This window comes from Amblyomma maculatum, chromosome 3, assembly GCF_055883805.1.
Source record: "Amblyomma maculatum isolate TAMU_Amacu chromosome 3, ASM5588380v1, whole genome shotgun sequence".
NCBI classification, from domain to species: Eukaryota; Metazoa; Arthropoda; class Arachnida; order Ixodida; family Ixodidae; genus Amblyomma; species Amblyomma maculatum.
This window is the reverse complement of record NC_139346.1, coordinates 44,785,805-44,809,991: the sequence shown is the minus strand read 5'-3', so window position 1 is coordinate 44,809,991 and position 24,187 is coordinate 44,785,805. Positions and strand designations below refer to the sequence as shown.

Below are 24,187 nucleotides of genomic sequence, written 5' to 3'. Positions count from 1 at the left end.
TCCACGTCTTTGCGCCGCTCCGGCCGCACTGCTGCTCGTGCCCACCAGAACTCCAGCCGTCTCTTCGTGCATTCCACGACTGCACCAAGGGATTCTACTCCGCTCCCCACTTCATGTGACGCCGCAGCCCCGTCGGTGCTTCCTTCTGCCGTGTCAGCCGTGCTGCCTGCGAAGCCAAGGGCGATCGGCAGCGACGCCGTGCGAGGGGCGGGAGAAATCGCAACACATCCAAGAATCACGTGCTCCAAAGTTTCCTCCTCCGCTCCGCAGAGGGCGCAGTCGGATATGCACTTGCTAGTGAACCTAGATCGCCACTGCCGCGTCCTCAAGGCTCCACACCTGGCTTCAGCCAGTAGCCCGCTCCCCACGGAGTTGTCATAAAATGGTTCTGGGCTAATCACTGTCTTCTGCGCGCTGTACAAAGCCAGGGATGACTTCTCCTTTGCCCTGCGCATCCACTCCGCTGTCTCAGCTTCCTTCACCTTCAGCTTGAGCTTCTTCCCCTGGCTCACCGCCGGTACATCCGAGAGGCAAACCGTTGGCAGATGGTACCTTCTCTGCAGCCTCGCTATCCGCCTTCTCTAGTGTGTACATGTTGTGAACACTCCGCGCTCGTGCCGTCATGCTGAACGTGCGTAAGCTATGGTGGCAGCGGACACTATACTACGTTTCATACATCAAGTGCAACACTGCCAAAGCTACAGCTCTTGTTTGTGTTCTCCGAAACCGCGGTGAAAAATAGTGCCCGCTCTTTACTAGAGGAAATAATAGTTAATTTGTCTGCAAGCTTAATACATCTTCCATTTGCCAACAACTTCATAAAGAGCACCTTTTTTAGGCAGAAAGGATCGGATTCGGTGAATTTGTATGTTTTTTATGTCGTTTTTGTTCGTGTTGCGTTTTCGCTGCCCCGCAACCTTGCCAGCTGTGCCACTAGATGGCGCTGGCTGTGACCTCCGCGCTGCGCATTTGTTTTTGAGAAAATGGTTCTTCGGTGCGCATTTTTTCTATAAGGTCTACACTGTGAAGATGTCTAGGCATGCGAAGCAAGTTATTACAAAAGTGTATGCTCGGAATAGAGCCCGTTTCCGCAGGAACCACTCGGTCACAAAACGAACGCGTAGTAATACGCCTCCTTTTTTTTTTCTTGCGGACTACTTGCGTAGCTTTCGCTGCGTAGCACCTGATGTATGAAACGGAGTATAAGAAGGCAGATTTAAAAAAAAATTTTTTTCAGAGTTGTTCATTTGTGCTGACATGCTGAAGTTGCAAATGTTAAGAAGCAGCAATTTTATTTATTTTTTCGTTTGCGAGAGTCGTCCTTGTCGTGCTGAACATGTGACGCAGCGTAAGCTATATGGTGGCTGCGGACGTTAAGAAGCAGCAGATTCTTTTTTTTTGGTGAGAGTCGTTCATTCTTGCATCTATGAATCAACGAAAGTATGCGGTCAGCTGCAATCATGACACTGGCTTTTAGCATTGTTCGCTTTAAACAGAATTGGCAGTTACCACACTTTCAAATGATTTTGTGGCAGTGTACTCCGGCCGCCCCAAGCTCGGTGTGATAAATCGAACCAGGCTTGTGCAATCAAGCCATCACAGGCACTCTGCTTAAGGTTTGCTCCCTGCCACCGCAGGAGCTAACATCAAAAGCATAGTCAAAAGATAAACACGCCATGAAATATTGCTGTACAGCATCTTGGCACTCTGCCAATAAATGAGCTGTCAATGCAACGGCCAAAATGGAGGGACGGGCCCCCGATTAGCACGTTTTTTTTTTTTTTTTTTTTTCCTTTTTTTCAAATTTTGGGCGGCAAAGCTGGAGGATGGGTTCATTAGGCAAGGGGGTTTAATATGTGACAAATGCGGTATCATTTATCACAACTGCAAGCGGCGTCTCTAGCCGATTTCTGTATATGGAATTATTAACATATCGAACTACAGTCTAACCCGATTATAGCGAAATAGCAGTTATAACGAAGGAAGTTCAATTTCCTATTTCCATGTTTGCATTTTCAATACAATTTAGGTTCAGTTTTAACGAAGTAAATAAGCGCACGTTAACGGATATAGCGAAGCGATTTTGTGCCAAATTAAAAATAATGTGTCAATCGGGAGATTTTTATGCCTGCAGGCAAATTTTTATGCAAAAATGACAAAATTTGGCTAACGGTCACATTCACAGCGTTGTCTGCTTTCCTGCGAAGCGAAAGGTTGCTTCACTGCATCGCTTAACTTGGTGTCTTCGTGATGCGGTGTCCCGTCGTGCCGTTGAGCCTGTTGTGTGGGAGGTAAAAAATGTAAAAAAGTAAAAGGCGATTCTCGGTAACTTCACGGACTTGGCCAATCGCAGTTCTTGAATTTGTCTCTCTGGGGCTTTTCTCCTCTCGGTTCTTTGCCCGGGAGAGAGAGAGTCAGGGAGAAAGCGTTGCGGGAGTGAGAGAGAGGGAGAGAGAGGGAGAGAGGCGAGAGCATTCCCTCCGCTTTTGTGGATCTTTGTATGCGCTTCTCTCGCGGACGTCATTACGCCTTCCTGCCTTGTTTCGCTTCTCACCTTTGATATCTCGTGACCCCTGACTTTGCCTGGGCAATTTTTAGACAACGCACCTACTCAGTTATCCCATTCTCGGACCTGACCCTTCGATTTCTCGGCAATGTCAAGTCTTGCGAGCCCTAGCGCTTCAACGGGAAACAGAAAAGTGTTCTCATTTAAGACGAAGCGTGCCATTTTAGACGAAGTGTGCCGAAACATAAAGAAGAGTGATATTGCACGGAAGTATGAAACTGCACAGTGCACGCAAACTACGATAATCAAGGACGGCAGCAAGATCGACGCCGTTCTCAATGACGACGTTGGCAGTGGAAACCGAAAGAGGATCCGGTGCGCCACGTACGCCGACGTAGAAGCCGCACTTTACAGGTAGTTCTTGGATGCCCGATCAAAGAACATCCCGCTTAGTGGACCCATCGTGCTAGTGAAAGCTAAGGATTTGGGTTTCGCTCTGGGTCATGATGACTTCCAGCTGGGAAATGGAACAGCAGCGCGGACACGGCGCCTGTCGAGGAAGAAGCTGCCACCGTTGACATCGCTGCAACAGCTAATGGTGCCGCCACGACAGCCTATGGGAGTCTGCTAAAGAGTTGGACCTTGTGCCTCCAGGTCTGTCCCAAATGGACTTCATTTCGGCCGATGACAAAGTGGTTGCCACGCAGGACTTCACAATTGACGAAGTTGCCGGGAACATCATGGAAGGGATGGATAGTGCCTCCGAGAGTGACTGCGACTACGCTGGTTGCTCCCCTTCGCAGTGGCTATCGCAGCAGTTGACACACTACTGATGTACCTCAGGAGTTCAGAGCAGAAGAGAGCAGAACAGAGCAGAGCAGAGCGGTTAGAGCTTGTGCCGCCAGGTCTGTCTCAAATGGACTTTATTTCGGCCGATGACCAAATTGTTGCCACGCAGGCCTTCACAATTGACGAAGTTGCCGGGAACATCATGGAAGGGACGGATAGTGCCTCTGAGAGTGACTGCGACGACGCTGGTTGCTCCCTTCCGCAGCGGCTATCGCAGCAGTTGACACACTACTGATGTACCTCGGGAGTTCAGAGCAGAAGCAGTTGGATGGTATGGAGGCCGCGATCCTGAAGACCACACTTGCAAAACGTGTTCAGCGGACGCTGAGCCACTTTTTCCAGCGACGATAATACAATTTATTATACAGCTAAACCTCGATATAAGGAAGTCTGTAAAATCGGCACTTCAATTCATTATTTCTAAGATAAATTGAACCGCAAACGAAAGACAATCCACAAAAAAAAAAAAAAGAGGCAAACACAAGGACAGGCGCTTGTTTTTCGTTCTTTTCTTTTTAGCGCCTGTCCTTGTGCTTGCCTCTTCTTTGCAAATCGTCTTTTGTTTGCGCTTCAGTTTACCTTAGGAATAATGCACCAGCTAGCCCCAACCGAAATTTTATCTGTTACATTGAAATCTCATTATGTCGAAATTAGCCCCTAACATGGAAATAAAATCCTCAAATGGTGTTGCTGGTGCGAAGCACGCACGGAAGAACTTTTTTGGGGGGGTAAAGTAGTCGGTCACTTTCTTTTAAGTCTTCTTTGCATTCAAAAATGGCATTATGCACTGTTCATAGGCCTACAACGACCGCATAGCCTCTTCCTCTCCTATAGAACCCGCGAAACGCCTCAGTACGTCAATCGCATCAACTACTTCGTGGGAGGTGGGGATGTCATTACACTCATCCTGATTTTCCTTTTCGCCGTCACTCTAACCTTGCAATTCCTGAACCACATCGTTCAGGATGGATTCTGTTGTCACCTTTTTTGTCGCGAGGACACAGGAGTCGCCAAGAACGAAATCGTCGATCTCGACGCCCTCCGGCACAGCACCATCGCTGCGAAGGCACTCCCAAGACTCCCCAGGTGCCTGTGCTTCTGTTGTTTCAAGCGTGGACGAACCACCTTCAGGTCGAGCTGCTGCGGACACGTCTGCTCCAAGGCCTTCTTTTCGAAAACGGTTTTCTATAATTGTCTTCGGCGTTACTTTCCAGGATGCAGACAGCCTCTCGAGCACTTGAAACAAATCAACTTTCATTGACCATTCCAGTCGAATGTCGAGGAGCAGCTTGTTTGTCAATTATTCTTCGGCGACGGCATGTTAAACTGTTAATTATGCCCTGATCGAGCTGCTGGATGAGGGATGTGCAGTTGGGTGGGGTAAACTTCAATTCCACATGTGCAAGCTCCAAGTCGTCAGCGTGATGTACGGAGCAGTTTTCGAGGATGAGGCACACGTGGCGTCTAGATTCTTTCATGTCCTCTTCAAGATCTTGCAGCCAACTGCGGAAAATACTGCGGGTCATCCATGCTTTTTTGTTCGATGTACAGAAAACCTTTAGTTGCCGTGAATTCTTGAAGCAGTGCGGTTTTTTACTACGCCTGATCACAAGTGGCAAACGCTTGTCGCTTCCATCCATGTTGGCGCACAGGAGGACAGTGATCCGTAACGTGTGTCACAAAATCGGAGCACATTTTTATTAAGCCGGCGCGGCGCGAGGCCCACGCGGCGCCGCATGGAAAGTAAGAGAAAAACCTCCTTCCCCGTGCGAAAGAGCGCGTAGCTTTGTACGCATCGCCGTCGCCCTCTTTTTTATCACCCGGCGATGACGCGGACTCATCAGTCTGGAATATGCCAGAAAACTCCAGAACATTCTATGGGACCTAGCCAATGACGACGCGCGGTTCGACGGGAGGAGAAGGGAGCGCTCTAACCAGCGAAGCTAAGTGTGCGTGCACGCTAGCCTTAGCACGCCTTAACAAACAGACGCGGCGCGCCCTATTTATTGAGGCCGCGCCGCTTGTGCAGTCAGTCGGTCAGTCAGTGTTTGCGACGAGCTCGCTTGTGCTTCGGCTGGCCTCCCGGGGATCACCCGCTGCTGGCAAGCCCATGGACCTGCGAGGGAGCGGCGCTCGTCTTGCATGGCGGCCACATCGTGACTCTCGAGGTGTCGGACTGCAACAGTGCCCGGTGAACAATTTGGTGTTTGTTTATGTGACTCTCTTGTGTTTCATTTGTGTTGTAAAGCCTCTGTGCTATTGAATCCCTCTGTAGTTGCATGCTTAGCGTTTGTGTTCTGAGAACCTCTCGTCTGTGCATTTCAAGTGTTCTTGTGTATTCCTTTGTATCGTCTCTTGCTGTGTATAAAGTGTTTTTGTTTGTTACTTCTTACTCCGACCCTTACTCTGGCTTGAACAGGCGACAGCTGGGCACCAAACAGCGACCCCCTTCTGTCACTACTAGGTAGTTGAATTCCGGCTGAGCTTGCCACGCAGGTCGAGCGCATCTCCTTTGCGACCGGAACAGCTACCCCACTCACTATAAGGGTGTCTGGGAGTGTGCGCACCATTAAGGGCGCATCGTTAATAATCCTACATAATTATTAACGGGTGACAGCGTGCTATGCTTGCCGCCGTGGCAACGATCACCTTTCAAAGCCAGTGTGCGATTAGGCAGCATATGGTAGAAAAATGCTGTCTCATTGGCATTATAGATGTCTGCTGGATCGTAGCGCTCAAGAATATCTACCAGTGCGTTCGTAAACCAGGCAGCCGATTCTGTTGCATCGGCCGATGACTACTCTCCGCACAGGCTTTTGCCAGCGATCGAGTGTCGAGCCTTAAACCTATGCAGCCAGCCGCTGCTGGCCTGGAAGTCGTCGCGACCAAGCAGGCATGCGAAATCCTTTGCTTTTTGTTGCAGGACCGCAGCACCGATGGGAATGTTTTGCGCTCGGGCTGGCATGAACCACTTGAAAGCTGCTTTACCCAACCTTTTTCACTAGCTGCTTGTCCCCTTTAAGGAGTCGATGGATTTCTTGGAGCTCAAAATCATTGAGAACGAACTTTGTGGAACTTTGCGGCGACATCTTTCTTTTTTTTTGCCCTTCCCAACGGCATCCAGTATGTTGACCTTCGCTTCTAGAGAGAGAACTTTTCGTTTGCCACTCATGCTGCTGGAACGGAGCCACCAGACAAGCGTCACGACTACGGCGATGAGGGACAGGTTACCTGTCACACGACAATGCGACAACGAACAAATGCACACACGCTGCACGCACACGTGCACTGCACAGAAAATAGACATAAACTTGGTAGGGAGCCTGCATGCTGCACCGCGGCGCCTAAACTGGGCCAATGCTCGTGCCGCCTAGTGGAGTTGCTCAACACCATATTTGCGTCTCCCGCTCACTATTACATCAGATGGTGTAGCGTATGCCACGTCGTATCTTCATCACATTTTTAAGCGCACTCGGCTCTACTGCGCTGCCATGCCAAGGTCGACCTACCTTGGTCGCGCTGCGCTTGCTTTCAGGCTGTGTGCGCTTTGATGGGTGCTGTTCTCAACCGCTCAGGTTCATGGTACACCTTTGTTCAGGCATTGAGCTTTCAACTAAATTTCGTTACATTGAAAGTTCGACGAAATTTACATCGTTATAGGTGGGCTTGTGTTCTATGCGCCCGAAGTTACAGAAACTGAACTATTTCGTTACAGCGAAGATATCATTAAATTGAAGTTCGCTACATCGAGGTTGTACTGTAACCGAGCTGGGCTGTATTTCTCAATCCCCTTCGACTTCAATATATTCGGGTTCGGCTGTATAGGCAGACTCGCCAGCCTCGAATGGGGCTCTATCTTTTTTGTGGCCCACAAAGGCTGGACAGGCACCGAACCATATCCTGCATATAACAAGAGGTTGCAACCACTGAGGAAAGGGCGGGCACACACTGGGGATGTCTGTGCAGCGAGGCTTCCACCAAGGCTCGAAAAATAAAACAACGAAGCAACGAGGGTACTGAGTGAGATGTGTGGAAAACATTTTGTGTTGTCTGGATTGACAACGGACTCAAAATTTGTGCTTTGTCATTCAGCGCAACTGCCTTGAATTTTGGTCTCTGGAAGTGCGTACCAAATTACACTATTGCGATTGGGATTATTGGTGGGTTCATGGACATTGTTGAAATGGTTGCTCTGAAGTTTGGCCACTCTGTTTTCTGTGACCAGTGTTTTATATTTTTGGGTAGATGATAGAGTGTACCAAAGATGCACTGATGTTGTGGGCACTTAAATAGCCTCACGTATGTTGCAGAATCTCGATAATACGAACTCGATTTGCATGAATCTTGGGATGATTAAATTAAAAGTTCCCCAGCCAGAATATATTATGTACAGTATATATAATTTCAAATCTTCTGGACTGTCTTCCAACCACTGTGGATGGTACCAATCTGCGAGCCACAACCATGCCCTTGAGCATTGACCCCTGCCATGTGCATCACTTAAGCCACAATTGCTGTCACAGGACATTTTTTTATGGTATCGTCACATGGCTAATGCGATGAGCAGGGGCCCAAGACTGCACTGACACCGCTTGTTGCGTGAAAAGTTGTCACGGAAGCACGGTTATGAGACATGCTAGTTACAGGAACGCAGTGCTCTGTTTGATATGTGGGATGCTTTGTTTATGTTATTTGTTACAAGGGTTCAGTAAAAACTGCACTTTTGCATGGGATTTTCAAGGGAATTCTTTTACTGTTCAATATAGGCAATAATTTGATATATCCGGGAACAATTGCATAATTAAAATTTTTGTGCAATACACCTCTTATTATAGGCATGTGTTGTGTGTGTCTTCTGGTGCAGGCAGCGACAGCAGCAGCAGTGACCTGTCGTCGCTGGCCTCCCAGCCGTCATCATCCACGACAGCCACCAACACGCTGCTGGCCATGGATGGTACTGCGGGCCGGTGGCCGGGCACACCCCGGCGCGTGCTGCGCCGCATCGAGGGCAGCGACATGAAGATCGACTCGGGGCAGTTCAACCCAGACGCCCTCTGGAAGCGCAGCCTAGCTGGGTACGGGGCAGAAAGGGATCACCTTTTGACATGGTCTTTTTTCCCCTTTACTGCTGGTTCTGCATGTGCAACACATTGAAAGGAAGCATATACAAAAGCTAACAGGAGTTGAGCAGTAACCGCATGAAATTAATTTTTTGCAATGAAACGCATGTGGTGGCAACTGCAACAACTGTTGCTTATTACTCCACTCCTGTTGGTATGTACAGGGTTATCCACTCATAGCAGAAACACTTTCACTCTCTTCAAAGCTGCATTGCATCGGACACAGCCGCAGTTGCAAGCAAAGTGATTCAACACAGAGTGACCTGGTGGTGGTGTTTCGCATAGCCTTCCGCTTAGCTTTACTGCGTTGCAAGGTCGGATGCAGTGGCAGTTTGAAAAGTGACCATGTTCCAGCTATAAGTGGATGACCCCGTACATACACCCATGCAAAGTGATGAGACGTGACGATAGAGCTGCACTTTTAGTATTGTTCTGTTGCCATAGCCTCCTTGCTCAATCACCTTGAGTGCAGAAGTTCTAGCACCCCCTTTGAATTCAGTACTAAACAGCATGAAGTACATTAATAGTACTGAACAAGGTTCTGCTAATGCATTGCATATCTAAGGAATGCAGTGCAGTGATGCCGAACTGCATTTCTAGGTTCAATTACTGAATTGAATTACAGTCTATCCGGATATATTGAACTCGAAGGGGATTGCAATAGTTTGATATACAGTCGAACCCGGATATATCGAATTTTGGTTATATCGAACTCACGGAATATCCCCTTTAAAATCCCATGTAAAAGTATAGGAAAGCCGCGTCATATATCGAACTCAGTTTCACCGGTCGTTCGATATATCGAACTCCGCACTATGCACTGGAAAGTGTGCCTTCCCCAAAGACGATCGCATCACCCTTGGCCGTTCGCCGCGTGACGTTTTCAAGCCACGCGCGGAAGGAATGAGAGGGGACAGTTCTGGACAGCGCCGCGCCCATTCCCCAAAGGCGCGCGCATCTGCAGTTATCGTTTCCCGCGTGCCAACACATGACGTTTGCAAGCCATGTGTGTGGGTGTGCCCATTCTTTTGCCGAGCTATCTCTCTCCTTCAGCACGCGCTATGCATGCGCCAAGCCAGCTCAGCCCGTTTTAAGACAGGCGCCGGACGCTTTCTCCAGCGTGTGTAGCGAACCCTCTGCGCACCTCTGCGCACGGCGGCTGACGTGACTATGGCGCCTGCGGACGTAAAGAAGCGGCAGCTCTCTGTTTTTTTTTTCAAGAGTCATTCTTTCTTATCGTTGTGCTTTACGCGCGACATAGCGTAAGATATGGCGGCTGCGGACGTTAAGAAGTGGCAGGCTTTTTTTTTTTTTTTTTTTGCGGGAGCCGTTTATCTTTGCATGTATGAATCAACGGAAGCACGCAGTCTGTGGCTGCGATCATGACGCCCGCTCCAAGCGCGGCGTGATAAATCGAACCAGGCTTGTGCAATCAAGCCATCACGGGCACTCTGCCAAGTTCGCTCCCCGCCACCGGAGGAGCTATAAAAAGATAAACGTGCCCTGACGTTATCGCTGCGCAGCATCTTGGCACGCTGCCAAGAAATGAGCTGTGGATGCGACGACCGAAACGGAGTGACGCGCGCCATCGACATGCAAGCGAAAACGCTCGCGATTTCTGCCACAGAGACACAGAAACCTTGTATTGAGCTGTCGCGGTGGCTCGAGCGGCAAGAGGGACGCAGTTCCAACAAGTTTGAAATTTTTCGCTCTGTCGCTGCCGCTCGTCGCTGAGATCGCTCAGTCACTTGCATGTGAGTGAGCTGGTCTTAACGCATTTTTTATTTTTCAAATTCTCGGGTGCAAAAGTGGAGGGTGGGTTCATTATGCGACTGGTTGATTACGCGACAAATACGGTATCGTTTTTTCGCATCGTAAGTGCCGTCACAAGCCGATTTTTGTATATCGAATTATCGATATATCGAACTATTTCGCGATCCCCTTCGAGTTCAATATATCCGGGTTCGACTGTATTGATGATTCAGTATATAAAACACGCCACACGTCAGCATACTGGAGCCCACCGCCGTGAGTTGCCCGTGCGAGCTACATGCGGGCTGAGCGATACCTCGCACCAGGTATCGAAAAGAAGGCCGCATGGGCACATCTCATTGTGCCCCTCTATGCCTCCATGGGTGCTAGCATATGCTCCAGATATTTGATAGGGGCAGATCGGAACGTCAGGGATTCGTGCTGGTCGCATGTCGTGCCGCGTGGCACAGCCACCGTTGTGGTTAGAGTTGGCATCAAAGCTGCTGTGGATGGTGATTTGAGGAATGCCGCCACTCATCATAAGAGGTACAATTTTGTTACAGGTGCTCTATAAACATTATAATGAACTGGAAATGGGGTGAACTTGATTTCTTAGCCTTGTTCAGCATCGACGCAGACACGCGGCAGCCTTTATAGCTTTTGAATATGTAAGAGGCTTTAATAGTTCAAAATGAATGAAATAGCAAGTGTTTTTCGCAAACTGAACCAAGTATCAGATATTCGCACATACCTAACATGTAACCTTTCGGTCAACTTCCTAATAGCATGTCGAATTTCATCGGCAGCTGTCAGCGTGAAACATGCATTGGTACGCTGGGCCATGAAAGGATGCCTGAAAGGAAATGTGGTGAAACCAAACGCATCACGTTCAGCTGCATGGTGTACACTCAACCACACCCTCCTCCCAGAACACACGAGATGCTTCTCATTTCCATTCTCATTTCCCACAGGAAGCTCCAGATGGCGCATGTTGACCACCTGGGCAAGCTCACGACAGAATTTGAGCCGGAACCGGACAAGAAGACGGGTGAATATTTTTTTCTCTCTCCATTTGCTTCCCAGGAGCCTTCCTTTAGCGCAGGTAACATTCTAAGTGGCCAAAAGCTTAGGGTAGGAGTGGCCATTTATGAATGCTGTAGTTACTGTTGAAAAACCTTGAAAAGTGTGTGCTTTTACTGCATGCCTGTGGTGGTGGTAGTGTGGAAGGGGGAGGGGGGGGGAGGGGGGTATTTATTTTCCACTTTTTTCAGGCAGCCCATTTACCGGAGCCATAGTTAAGGCCCCTGGTTCCACCTTGATTCCACAAAGTATATCATGGAATCTCGCGTTATGAAGCCACAACTTCTTTATATTGTTTTTAAGGAAATTAATAGAAAGCCCTCGCTGTGGTGGTGCAATGGTTAGGAACTCGACTACTGTGCCCAAGCAGCTTTTTAGTTTACCATATGTGCTTGAGTAATAATGCAGTGGGATAGTTTTAGGCTTGAGGAAACTTTTGAAGTGCTATCACTGTGATTATAACTAGACCTTGGACTGTTCATACCAAAGATAGCCGAGCGATCGTCGATGTCTTGTTGTACGTGCCACAATGTGTTTGTGGTGGCGCGCAGTCCGCAAATCGCCGATCCACCAACCGCCGACATTGTCCTTGTTAATTCCTACAGTTAAAGCTCGATGTAACAAAGTTGAGGGAAGCCGCATATTGTTTCGTTAAATCGAGGGAGACATTCCTTGGTCACTTAATCTGAAGAAATCGATTATTATACGGTATGGCGGCGTCAAGGAAGTACCGCGGCATGATATTTGCGAAGCGCAAATTCGATGAAAATGAAATTCCGTTTTAAAAGGATGCAACGGCACAACTTATGCAAATAACCAGTAAAGTTTTGGTGTTACGTCTTTCGAAATGTAATAGCAGCAATTGCTCACTATGCTATGTTGCTACAATGAACTGGCCAACACCGATAGCTAGCACGTATGAAAAGAAGCAGCGAAAATTGTATGACGGCAAGAAAAGTGCTAAGGGACTACAAACTTTTTTTTCTAGCAAAGAGTCTCTGGTCTTTGCTTGCTCGTAGTTTGTAAGCAAGAACTGCATGGATTTTTTTCGTGTGTTCCTCTAACAGGCTGTCGTAGCAGATCAGTGGCATCCAAAACTTGACCCAGTGTTGGCATGCGGCACCGCTGCAGACACTGGGATGATAGGCAGGCTTTTTACGGTTGACAAAATTTTCTGAATTCAGATCAATAAATCTGCCATTTTGCGCCGTGCAGTTTTGCAAAAGTGGGACGAAGTTTCTCCACAATGTTACCGTTGGCTCGCAGTCAATAGATTTTTGGCCGTTTTCAACAAAATCAACCACCATTATCATTTTTCCACAAAACGCTCATCAAATCGGGACAGATAGTTAAATTGGTTTCGTTATTTCTAGTTACTCAAAGCATTGGACCATATGGGCATCTGACGGGGGATCGGAATATATTTGTTAAATCGGGTTTCATTACATCAAGTTTTTGCTGTATTTCCTCTGATAATCTATCATAGAGACAGTTTGCAATTTTACAACCGGATCTGTCACATGCACTCATTGTTGGTGGTTATCATCATACTTGTTGATGGTCAACCCGAACTTTGCCCCTGGAAATGCTTGAACCAGTCGTAAATGAATTTTCTGCTCGCGGCATGTTCTACGCACCTGGAGGATCATTGCATGTACTTCTTGGCACAATTTGTAACAAAACTTAAGGTTTATTAAAAGCTCTATTTGGATTTTAAGGCGAAGGCCTTTAGTGGCTCATGACTCTCCAGCATGCCAGTTTGTGCTTGTTTTGACAGCAAGCGTCTGTGGCGCCTGTTAATCAGAAAAATAAAGTCCTATCTCCACCGGGGATCGAACCTCCACCTTGGATTCCCAGCCAACTGCTTTAGCCAACTGCGCCATGTCCGGGATCATGAAACTCTCATCATAATTCTTCTTGTCTACCTTGAGGGTGATAGTAGCAATAGTAGCGATGGTAGTGATGCTGAAATTAGTGATACACTAACATTTGCAATGACAATGACTGTGCCTTTAATTGATAACGATAATTAGAGCAAACGTGATGCACCGTGTGCACCAGCAACACTTCGGCTTCCGCATTTCTGCAGTGTAGGTTCCACAGTTCTCTCAGAATTTTATTCTTTTTTTCCAGAGTTGGGCTTCTAACATCAATACTTTAAAACGAAAGGGGCCCCCAAGTGTGCTAGGTGACTGCCAGTAATATTACTTGAGGACCAAGCGGCTCATTTTCAATTATTGAGCTGCTGCATGATGATGAGCATGCTTTGTTTGCTGAAAACCATGTGCTTGAGCTACTACATGGCGATTTTTGAGCTTGCCTTTTGTTTCTTCTTTTCTGGCCAGGTTCTAACCTCACCAAAGCATTGAGAAAGCTAGTCAACTGGGACGCAGACAAGGTGAGTGATCATTTTGTGCACGCTTTGGTTAGTTTAGTGACTGATCAGGTGGCCTGAGTGATTCGGTGAATAGAACACACTGCCTCGGCTCCCTTTTCGCAAGACTGTTCTGCCTGTATACGTCCAGCACTCTGGGAGAAAAGCCTCTCCCATGCCACTTATGAGTCTGAACACAGGCTTGTCTTTTTCAATTGGGTGCACGTATTGCACTTTGTTTGGCAGAACCCCGAGGTAGAAGCAGGCAGTTGACAGAGTTAGGATCTGTGCCAGATGTTGCATTGTGCAAGGCCATCTCCAGTAGAAGCTCTCTGAGAATGTGAGCCTTGTCGTTGCAGTGTCTTAAGGAGAGATGTGCATCGTGCGTGCTCCTACTCGTGTGCAGCTACTGTGCAGAAAAGTGTGGATGTGTACAGGAATGACAGAGAGAGGCTAGCTTGCTGGTCATGTTGGTGCAACACCACATTTGATGTTCAAAACCAGTGTAACAAAACACAGCAACTCTATAGAAGAAGCAGACAGGGTGGTGGTAGTCCTGCAGCTGAGTTATGCGTTCAATGTCATCTTGGTCACTTCTTCCCTTGTGTCGATTTTGCCCATCCAATCTGGTAGTGCATTCTTCTGTATATTTAATGGCCCAAAGTGACTGTGCATTGCATGGCATCGAGGTAGCTTAAAGCACTGCACAAGGAAGTCACGTGTGTATATGTTTGTCACCATGATAAAGGTTTCTGAAGCTCAGTGGCAAGCAGCATGCTAAAGGTTGCCTGCGGACTGTCAGCCATGGTTTGTACATGCCTGTTCGGTATCGGTGGCTGGGACCACTCAGGGTAAATTCTTTTCATAGCTGCCAGACAGTAAGCCCTGGTCAGCTCATTTTCCTTGACACTGTATTACAAACCGAGGCTGGTTAAAATGCCAGCATCCACTTCTGTTGAGAAGTTGAGCTTGCAGGTTGTTGCAAAGCACTACAAGCTGTCAACAAAATTGATTTTGTTAGGGACACACAGGACGGGCCCGTGTGGGCAGTCCAACTGACCAAAAGCATTGCGAGCAATGAGTGCCACAGAACTAGGCCATGCAAAGATACATCTGTGCACCCTCATTAAGCGAGGAGCATGGCGTGCACAGGAGGAGGAAACATTTACCGAGTGCTCCAAGAGAGAAGCTTGCTCAGAAATCTTGCTTGGGTTTTTGGCTTAATTAATCATGCTCTGTAAGTATAGCAGCTTTGTCTCCTTTCCTAAAAAGACGCCTATTCTGGTTATAATGAAGTTAGGATTAGTTACATATGTTCACGACTGGCATGATCAAGGAAAAACTACTAGTGAAGAATGACCATCATCAGCGTCCTTCAGTGCTGCTTCTTGCTACGAAACTCAGACCAAAGTTGCATATAACTAGTTTCACGTAGGGTCTTTAACAGCAACTATTGGGAATATTGGGAACACTACCCTGCTGCCACCAAACTCACCAGAAGCTCTTACATTCTGAGCAGTGTTCGCATCTAAATGATCAAACTGGTTTTGTGGCTGTCTTTTATTACCTGACATTGGAATGTGCTCTGCCATTTAGTTCACCAATTTAATTGGAACCTTCCATTTAGCAGGCAGTTTGCTGGAAAGGTGAGGATGATGTGTGAATGCCTCACTGAAACTGGTGCTAGGTGCAAAACTAGGTAGCTGCTCAGCATTTCGATATTTCAAAATTGCCGTGAATGAAATTTGTAACATGACGGCACTTTCTTAAAACCCACTAGATGAGCTGCAAGCTGTTTCCTTGTCTCCTGCCCTGCACTCTGTTTTCTCTGACCAGAAAGCCATGCAGTTAAAAACCTTGCCACAGTCTGCATTCAGCACGTGGCGCTATTACCCTAGGGCAATGTCGGCAGCACGCCAGTAGTCTGTGTATGGCGCTGTCGGTGGCAAGTCGCCTAGACGGCAGCAGTCTGGTGGCACATTGCCCTACCTGCTCCCCGCCTTTTCCTGCTGCCTGCTTAGTAATTATCTCATTGTTTTCGCTAAATGAGTGGTTCAACATGAGCTCATGCCAACTAGCCCAACAGTCTATGCTTATTCAAGGTAATAGCATGTCATTCATCCTGTACCGAATGTGCGCACCTCCACCAGAACTGTCACGAAGACGGGGATTTACACGAAAAGTAAGAGGGAGGAGACATAGAGTCAGGAGCTGCTCTACCGCAAGCCCCAGCTAGAAAAAGCGCGTGCAAGTCTCCAGCTTCATTGTCTTTCATACGCCACCTGAAACCACCATGTGCCACTATTTTGCCAATAATGTACAAATGACGACTGCATCGTTACATTGCTGTTATTTACTAACTGTTTACAGACAGGCAGGGCAGTTGATGTGGGAAAAATAAAAGCTGCACTTTTCTTATTTTATTTTTGTATCTGCTGCGCTAGGAGTAGCTTTACTTGTTTTTCACAGTACAGTAAATCTACAAGAGAAGCAAATGGGTGCAAACGCAAATCCAAAAAAGTGCTGCATAGCGGAGTGAATGTTATTTGACGTCGCATATAACCGGTGCTTCCTTTTAATTATAACCTGCTTTCACAGATGCAACCTGTACTTGAGTTTAAATCATCTCCTCCTGAGATATGTTCGGCAACCATTAGCAGTAATTGAAATGGCCGAATTTGTTGTACACAAGAAGTGCTGACAGCAGTTGGCTGCCGCTTTCTACATCTCTCAGCAGACCTTCATACCAGTGCTTCCCAATATTTGGATGAACATGTTGTGACTCAAAACAGACAGTCTACTGCCAGAGTCATGTTTGATAGATCTCACCCCTTGGTGATAGTATCGAAGGAGAACTCGGGGTTTATTCTGGAATGTGTTTTAAATTGATCAAGAGAGTCAGCTTTTAGCAGATGGTGGCGCCATACTGTGTCCTTTCATTGCTACTAACATGATATCTGCTCCGAGTGCTTGAAGTGAATTAGGTTTTATGGCTTTGCTGCTGCGTCATAAAGAGTTATTTGTGCTTACAGCAACTTGAGGTAGCCTACGTTTTAAATAAATTACATCTCCTTTTACTTTTTAATCTTGCTTGATCCACTTTTAAAATGCGTTCAAAACAGAAAATAATGCAACCAAAGACGCCACTTTATTTGCAGTGGCGTTGCCATCAACAACACTGCTAAAAGTAAAATGGTTGTTGATATCTGTGGTAGACATCACCAGGTTTATTTAGTTTTTTATTCATTTCATTCTATTACAGCTATCTTAGTATTCTCAATTTTGGCCTTAAGAAAATCTGTGCCTCTCCATTAACGACACATTCTGCATGCAACCGAAGCGAGGTGGTGGTCGTTCTCTTTGTAGAGCTGCACAGAGTTACTCTGCTACCTATGTGATACATTGCCGTATACAACTGAGAAAGCGGGACTGCGTTATGGAAAAATTGTTTCAAATTATTCTGCTGAATTTCTCAGCTCCACATCTGGGTATTTGTTAATTTTGGGGCGGGAGCTTTTGAATGAAACAAGAAAAAAAGTTGTTTAAAAAGTCAGTAGATCATCCATTTTAGTAATCATTGATTTTATGCTACCGTTGCCGGAAATGCATTGATCATACCATACGCATTTGCTAAAACTTCCGCATTTGCTTCCCAAAATGGCCCAAATCACACTCATGAATCATGCAAATTCACTATGTCAGTTCGACATGGAAGGGGGCCTCTGTTGATTGTTATAAAGCGTGAAAGCAAGATATCTGTATAAAGGCAATAGTGAAGATGCCTGTTTCTTGCCATTTTATCGCCAGATTCGTTTTCCTCGGCAGCTTCATTTCAATGGGGCAGCAAACCAATGAAACTTTTCTGTTGCACTCCTATAGACAGAATGGCACGCCAACAAAAAACAAGTGCTCGACGTGGTACACAGATTACTTTACCCAAATGCGCAAAAATGCGGTAAAAGTAAAATACATATTACCTCGAAATCGACAGCTGAAGTGCTTCCTTCTCGGTTGCAGCAGCGCCAAGCATCTCGGACAATGCACTTCTGCCAGAGCCGGGCAGCCATGAACAGTATATAGATGTCTGCCATAATTTTGCAGAGAAGTTACATTGAAGGACTGTGGTGTAATTATGTGTCATATGCAAGGCCATGCTGCAGCTCTTGATTGGTTCAGGTACAGTGTGTGGAGACTCCTTTTGGCGACAGGATATTTTTTGTTTTGTTTTTGCATCCTTGTTGGGCCCTTGTACAGTACAAGCTCATGAATTCGAACTTCATGGGACAAACAAAATGATTGAATTATCCAATATTTATATTATCGAATTGCCTCGAAAAATCTGACAAGAATCATTTGCATTACGGTAAATTTAGCGTATTTACTCGGGTAATGAGCCCACTCGCATGATGAACCTGTCCTCCACTTTTGTCGCTGAGAATCGAAAAAATAAAAAAGCATTCATAGTTTGCGCGTCCCTCGGCTGCATGCCATCACAGTCCCCAGTTCATTTCTTTGCAGCGTGCCAGATGCTGCACAGTGATAACATCATGGCACGAGTACCCTGCCGCTGGCGGCTGCGTTTCGATGGAAGCAAAACCGAGTAGCATCCGTATGCTGTGCGATGACAATGCATGTTAAATGTCCCCAGGTGGTCGAAATTACTCTGTTGCCTCCCATTACTACTCCTCTTTCTCTTTCTCCTCCCTTCAGCGCGGTTCAGGTGAAGTACGACAGATACTGCGCCTCTCCTTTCCTATAAACCAACTATATTATTGTTATTATTGAGTGAGGAGGAAGGGGGGGGGGGGGGAATGAGCTTGGCAGAGTGTCAGCGGCCTTGATTCCTCGCTGGCACTCATCCTTCACAGTGCGACATGGTAGTGGCAGTGTACACCAGCAACTTGAGTGGAGTGCTAGGCTTCACTGCACAATGCACTGAACAGCAACTGACGAGTGTACGTTTTGGGAGCGCATAGAAAACCCACTACCGCTGACTGAAACGCCGCGCAATTGCGTTCAGTTAGGTGGCTGCTAATGACCGCCATTGCCACGAGCTGGCGCAGACAGCACAAAGTTCGTAAAAGCAAAACTGAAAATATGTAGTCAGCCTATGAGGTGGTGTTAGATGAGATCGTTTGTGTTTTGTCGCACTTGCTGTTGCACATACGTAAGAGATGCGCTGTCTGCTTCGTAACATGTAGTTCAGGTTTAAGGAGTGCTATTTTGACTATCATGCAATTGTAACCGGACGTGGCCAACTGATGCGAGACCCGTAGCATCTGTCCGATGCCACAACATTAAATGGGCGTTGGCTGGGACTGTGCCGAGAGAAATACTGTTCCATATTTCTGAATTAAAGGGGGTCAAACTTTCCAGAATTGAGTTGCAAATCTCTGAAGCCACGCAGAACAGACAGCATGCAGCCATGGCCACCATCCCACTACCCTCTGGCGATGTACCCAACCGTTACATGACCGGCGCGGCGCCACTAGGTGTCATGCCAGTCATGTGACTTTACCCACTGTTCTATGGTTTTACCTGGGTTTGTTTTTCCCTTGTCTCTGTTTTGGATGCACGCAGTTGCGTAACTATGCCACCCTATAGCGGGTTAGCATAGTTACGCATTAAATTTGTTCTTTAGCCATGTGCTGTTTACAAGACGCGGCGCCGCACAGTTCAAATTATTCGTAGCGGAGCCGACTTGAATTAATGGGCGTTTTTCGTACACACCTCTATGGACCTTTGCCAGACCAAGTAGTGTGGTTCGAATTAGTATCCGAAAATTTGAATGATAGAGGTTTGAGTTAACTAGAGGTTTGAGTTAACAAGCTTTCTCTGTATCTTACACGAAATGACTCACTGTCTTTTTGGGCAATGCCATAAAATTTAATGGTGTCCGTCTTGCACACCGTGTCTTTTTGTGGTGCTAAACCGACCTCAGCTTCACAGGGCTGTTCCACAAGGGTATGCATTCCCTCTTTACCATGCTTCTTCAAAGTACAAAGGTGTATCGGCACTGCCATGCTCATGATGAGGCAAACCAAGTGCTGTTAACAATCCAGATTCAGTTGGATGAGCTGATAACCATTCAGCACATTGTTAACTGCGATGCTTCACTGGGGCAAGCCCAGGAAAGCAACTAAGGCTCATATTGTTCGCAGCATGCGATAATGTTTCAGCTTTTCTTTGAATTCGTCCTAAATACCTGTTTGTGGTGTCAGTGCATCCAGGTGGTCTATATTTCTGGAGCCCTCCACTACAACGTCCCGCATAGCCTGAGTCGCTTTGGAACATTAAACCCCTTAAGCTACATCAAAACAAACGTGCTAACACATGTAGTACACATCTGAGGCTGGAATGTGACTACAGGTTGTCTGCACGGTCAGACTGTGTGGCCTTTATATTGCCTTAGGTTCTGGTTATGGTCTCCAGCAGTCTACCGAGGCAAAGGAATGGATTCCAAGAGACAGTCAGGTGGAGAGATGAGAGATCTGCTGGTGTAGAGTGGCTGCGGCTAATGCAATATGTTGGAGGGATGTGAGGAGACACTTTATACCATGGTGTGTGTGTGTTTTAAGAAGAGGTGCTTGGAACAAGTGTGTGACGAAGGAATTCAATTGCATGTGTGGAACTCTTTGCAGACTGAAGAGGACATGGCATGGCAGGTCGCTGAGATGATAGTCAAGGACATCTGCAGCGTCACGCTCTGTTCAAACGCCGCCTCTGACGACGTCAGCTAGGTCACAACTTGTCCCATTATGCAAGTAGTAAGTGCTACTCTCTCTCCTCTAGCCCGATATATTTGGCTTTATCAGACCTTCCTAGCCGTGTGTGTTGAAAAGAATTTTCCTCACATGAAGCGTTCTCAGTTGCTGCCATCATCGCCGAACTGTGGGAGCAATCTTGCAATATTTATTCTCTGCTGGCATGCATGTCCACTGGGTGCCACAGGGATCGATTGCAGCTCTCTAACCTGCACCCTTTGTGTGCTCTTTCAAATTACACTTCTTTTTGCTTTTCTGTGGACCTGCAATCTTGGTCTTGACTGCTGTGAGGGATTTAAAATCTATAGCCTCTAGTCAGCAGTCCTTTCACTCTTTACAGTTAAAATCTATACGGTTAAAATTCATGTAGTGAATTCCTCGATTCTACAAAGTTTTTCAATTTCCCAACGCTGCCCCCTCCCCATTCCCTCTTCATTATGTGTTTTTGATCCCTGCATTGCCCTCCTCTTAGGCATGCAACCTATTGCAAATAAGTTGTCTAGAATGCCTGCACGTGAATGGGTAGATGCAGCGGAAAATCAGCAAGCAGTCTGAAATAAATGCACTGGAACTGGAGCTTGAGAATTTGTCCTGCCCCAAAAAAAAAAAAGAAAAACTTTGTAAAAGAGGCTCAAATTTCTCTACGAGCCAGCTGCTTGTCTATTCAAGAGTAATAAGAAGGACACAACTGTACTTTTCAAGGCTGAAAGGTTTTGCCGAAAAGCCAGAGGAAAGAAAGCAAAGATGGTGGCCTTGGAGGAGGAAGTGAGCTGAGGAAGAGTCTAAGAAAGGCGCAGTATCTATTCTGTGTACACTTGAACCACACCATAAGGGATGGGAGGAAGGCAGGAATGAAAGCGGAAATGGAGAAAGGTGCCGTAGTGGAAGGCTCCGGAGTAATTTCGACCACCTGGGGATATAACATGCACTAACATCCCACAGCACACAGACACCATTTTGTTTCGCCTCCATCGAAGCGCAGCCGGCGGCGGTTGGGAACGAACCCGGGTACTCCGGCACAGTAGTCAGTGGTGCGGCAGGGCCATTGTGACAAGTCTAATCCTGTAATCGATGCACTGTAGCCGTCATATGGCTTGGGTTGTTAAGGAAAGCACTACTTGAAGAGGTGCAGCACACTGTTGGGTATTTAGAAGTTGGGTAAGTGCAAACAGTAATGTTGTGTTTTTTTATGGGATTTTCAAGAAAAGGCTTAGACTCCTAGCAGTTTTTCTCAGTTCCTCACATTATTCCTCTCCCTCAGAAGCCTAGTAGCTGTGGTGTTTAAACTTCCATTGTAAAATTCTATGGCGTCTTTACTCAACATCTTTCCCTTAGTGTCATGCACCTAATCATTCCAGTTCTGAGGCCCACTGCAGAGTGCTGCTTCTCTTTCTCCCGACAGGCATTTTGTTGTTTTTTCCCCTCTACCTCGGTGCTTCCACGTGCTGTCAAGGTCGAGGAGGAAGAGTGCCAAGACAGCAGCAGTTCCCCCCGAGGGAGGGGAGGGGGGGGAGGGAGGAGGAGGAGAAAAGCCCAGCCGTGCAATTTCGACTCAGACGACCCCCTGCCAGCCACAGCAAAGAAGGGAGCGCGACGGGAAGAAAGCCCGATGACAAACACTACAAGGGACAGACGTGCCTGATGCTGCCGCTTGCATTGTTGCCTGTCTGTGTGATAAGAAGCTGGCGCTGGGAGCCTCGGCAGCAGCGACTTTGTTTTTCCTCTCTTCGTTTTTTTTTCTCTTTTTTTTTTTGCCAGCTTCTCTTGACAGTGGAGCGGCTCGTGCTTCTTCTAGCAAGTTGAAACAATAAAATGCCCGCCTTTTTTTTATCGTTGACAAAACATAGTTGGGTCTGTGTTATGCTGACCGTAGGCTGAATGTTGTGCTGTTTGTTTCAGTGAACATCTTGCATTTCTCAAGGCGTTTACATCTGCATGCTTGCAGCCTGCACACTTCAGTAGACTACCAGAATTCAAGGCATGCGTTGACTGTCCTACGTGGACGCAAAAGCTTTTACTTGCTAAGCCACTGACTTTGAATGCAGATGTTTTAAATTCTCGTAGAGTATTTCCTTGAAAGCCCTGCATAAAAGTGCAGGCAAGTCAAACAATATACTGAGCTCCAGTTCCACCTGTCATTTAATATATCTTGAATGGGCGAGTAATGCTTTTCCAAGCAGTGCAGAAAGGGTCCACTTCGTGGCTCAGTGTTCGAGAGGTGTGAAATTGCATGACAAGCTGAATGTGAAAGAGGCTTCACAGTGTTCATCAGTCTTTTGTACTCTATTTCCACTCGTCATTGTAATGCACTGAAGGTAAGTTAAGTAATGCCTGCTGGCATAACCTCGCTGGGCATGCTTCGCTGCCAAAGCCATTATGGTAATTAACTGGTAGCTCAATTTTACAAAATAATTATTCTATTATAGCGCACTTGTAACAGTGTACAAGTGGCTGTACACACGTTGCATGGTGCAGACAAAGCTTGCACTGTCTGGATTTTTGGCACTTGCCTGTGTCATTTGAAATACCCATAATGTTTTGGTCGTGAGCAACTTTTCATCCGAGAGAACCATGGTGCAACCTGCAACCCTGAATGTGAAGGAGCGTTCAGTAGAAGCAGGATGGTAGGGTCCATGCCGCCCTCCTGAAAGGTGCTGCCCATCAACAGGCTCATCCCCCTTGAGAAATGGTTATCTGTAGAGTGCATGGTATTCATTATGGCTTGACCAGTGCCACTCTAGGTTTGTCAGTACATAGTTATTAGAAGCTATGTCAAAAGAAGAGGAAAGTGTCTGTGTATGTGATGTTGTGACCACACCTGGCAAGTGACCAAGTGAGAAGAGGGAGATGTGCCTCTCCACTGGTAGGAGAGAGGCACGAAGGTGGCTGCCATGGAAAGACCCGCCAAAATGACTTTGTCAAAATTGGTAATGACTCACAGTCATGATCAGCTGGATTGCACCCAATGTAAGGCAAAAGCTCTCCCATAGACCTCTGATCAATCCAGTAAGTTGTGTACTAGCTGCATTCACTTGAGCTCCGCAAACTTCCTAATCTCATCTGCCTACCTAGCTTTCTGCTGCCCCCTGCTACGCTTGCCTTTCCATGGAATCAGATTCATTACCCCTGGCGACCATCAGTTATCCTCTCTTCACACTACATGCCCTGCCCATTTCTTCTTGATTTCTTCTACAATTTCATTAACTCTAGTTTGTTCCCCGACCCACACTGCACACTTCCTGTCTCTTAGCATTATACCTACCATTTTTCCTTTTCATAGCTCTCTGCTTTGTCCCCTGTTAAACCCTTTTTGTTAGCCTCCACGTTTCAACACCATAGGTCAGTGCAGGTAAGACGAAACTATTATGTAGTACTTTCTTCTTGCGTGATATTGGTAAGCTGCCATACATGATCAGAGTACTTGCCAAATGTGCTCCAGCCTTATCGTATCCTTCTAGTTATTCACTCGCATGGTCCACACTTCTGATCACATATGTTTTCTTACTTGGCTACCTAGCCTAAACTGCTCTATCCTACCAAGGTAACTGCTCAACATTACTGTAGATTTGTGCAAGTTGATTTGTATACCAGTGTTCCACTTTGCCGGTCCAGGTCATTGATTACCTTTTGCACTTCTTCCCCAGAGTCAAAGTTTCCTTATACTAAGTAAATTAGGCCAATTTCTAAACCCCGCAGGGGTCACCTGTTAAAGCAGGTGTTCATGTGTACTGTGCGCACCATG

The 24,187-nt window shown here is 46.8% G+C and overlaps 1 protein-coding gene across 2 annotated transcripts in view; it reads left to right on the top strand.

The window, feature by feature from the left end:
• Positions 1–22,287, top strand: part of pkaap (A-kinase anchoring protein pkaap) — a 66,432-nt gene extending 44,145 nt beyond the window's left edge. For both annotated transcript variants that reach the window (XM_084597494.1, XM_084597493.1), the window contains exons 9-13: positions 8,220–8,430; positions 11,199–11,275; positions 13,653–13,705; positions 20,323–20,448; positions 21,848–22,287. In XM_084597494.1, coding sequence (XP_084453620.1) covers positions 8,220–8,430; positions 11,199–11,275; positions 13,653–13,705; positions 20,323–20,421 — 440 coding nt within the window. In that variant the 3' untranslated portion in view covers positions 20,422–20,448; positions 21,848–22,287. The remainder of the gene's footprint in view (positions 1–8,219; positions 8,431–11,198; positions 11,276–13,652; positions 13,706–20,322; positions 20,449–21,847) is intronic.
• The last annotated feature ends 1,900 nt before the right edge of the window (positions 22,288–24,187 follow it).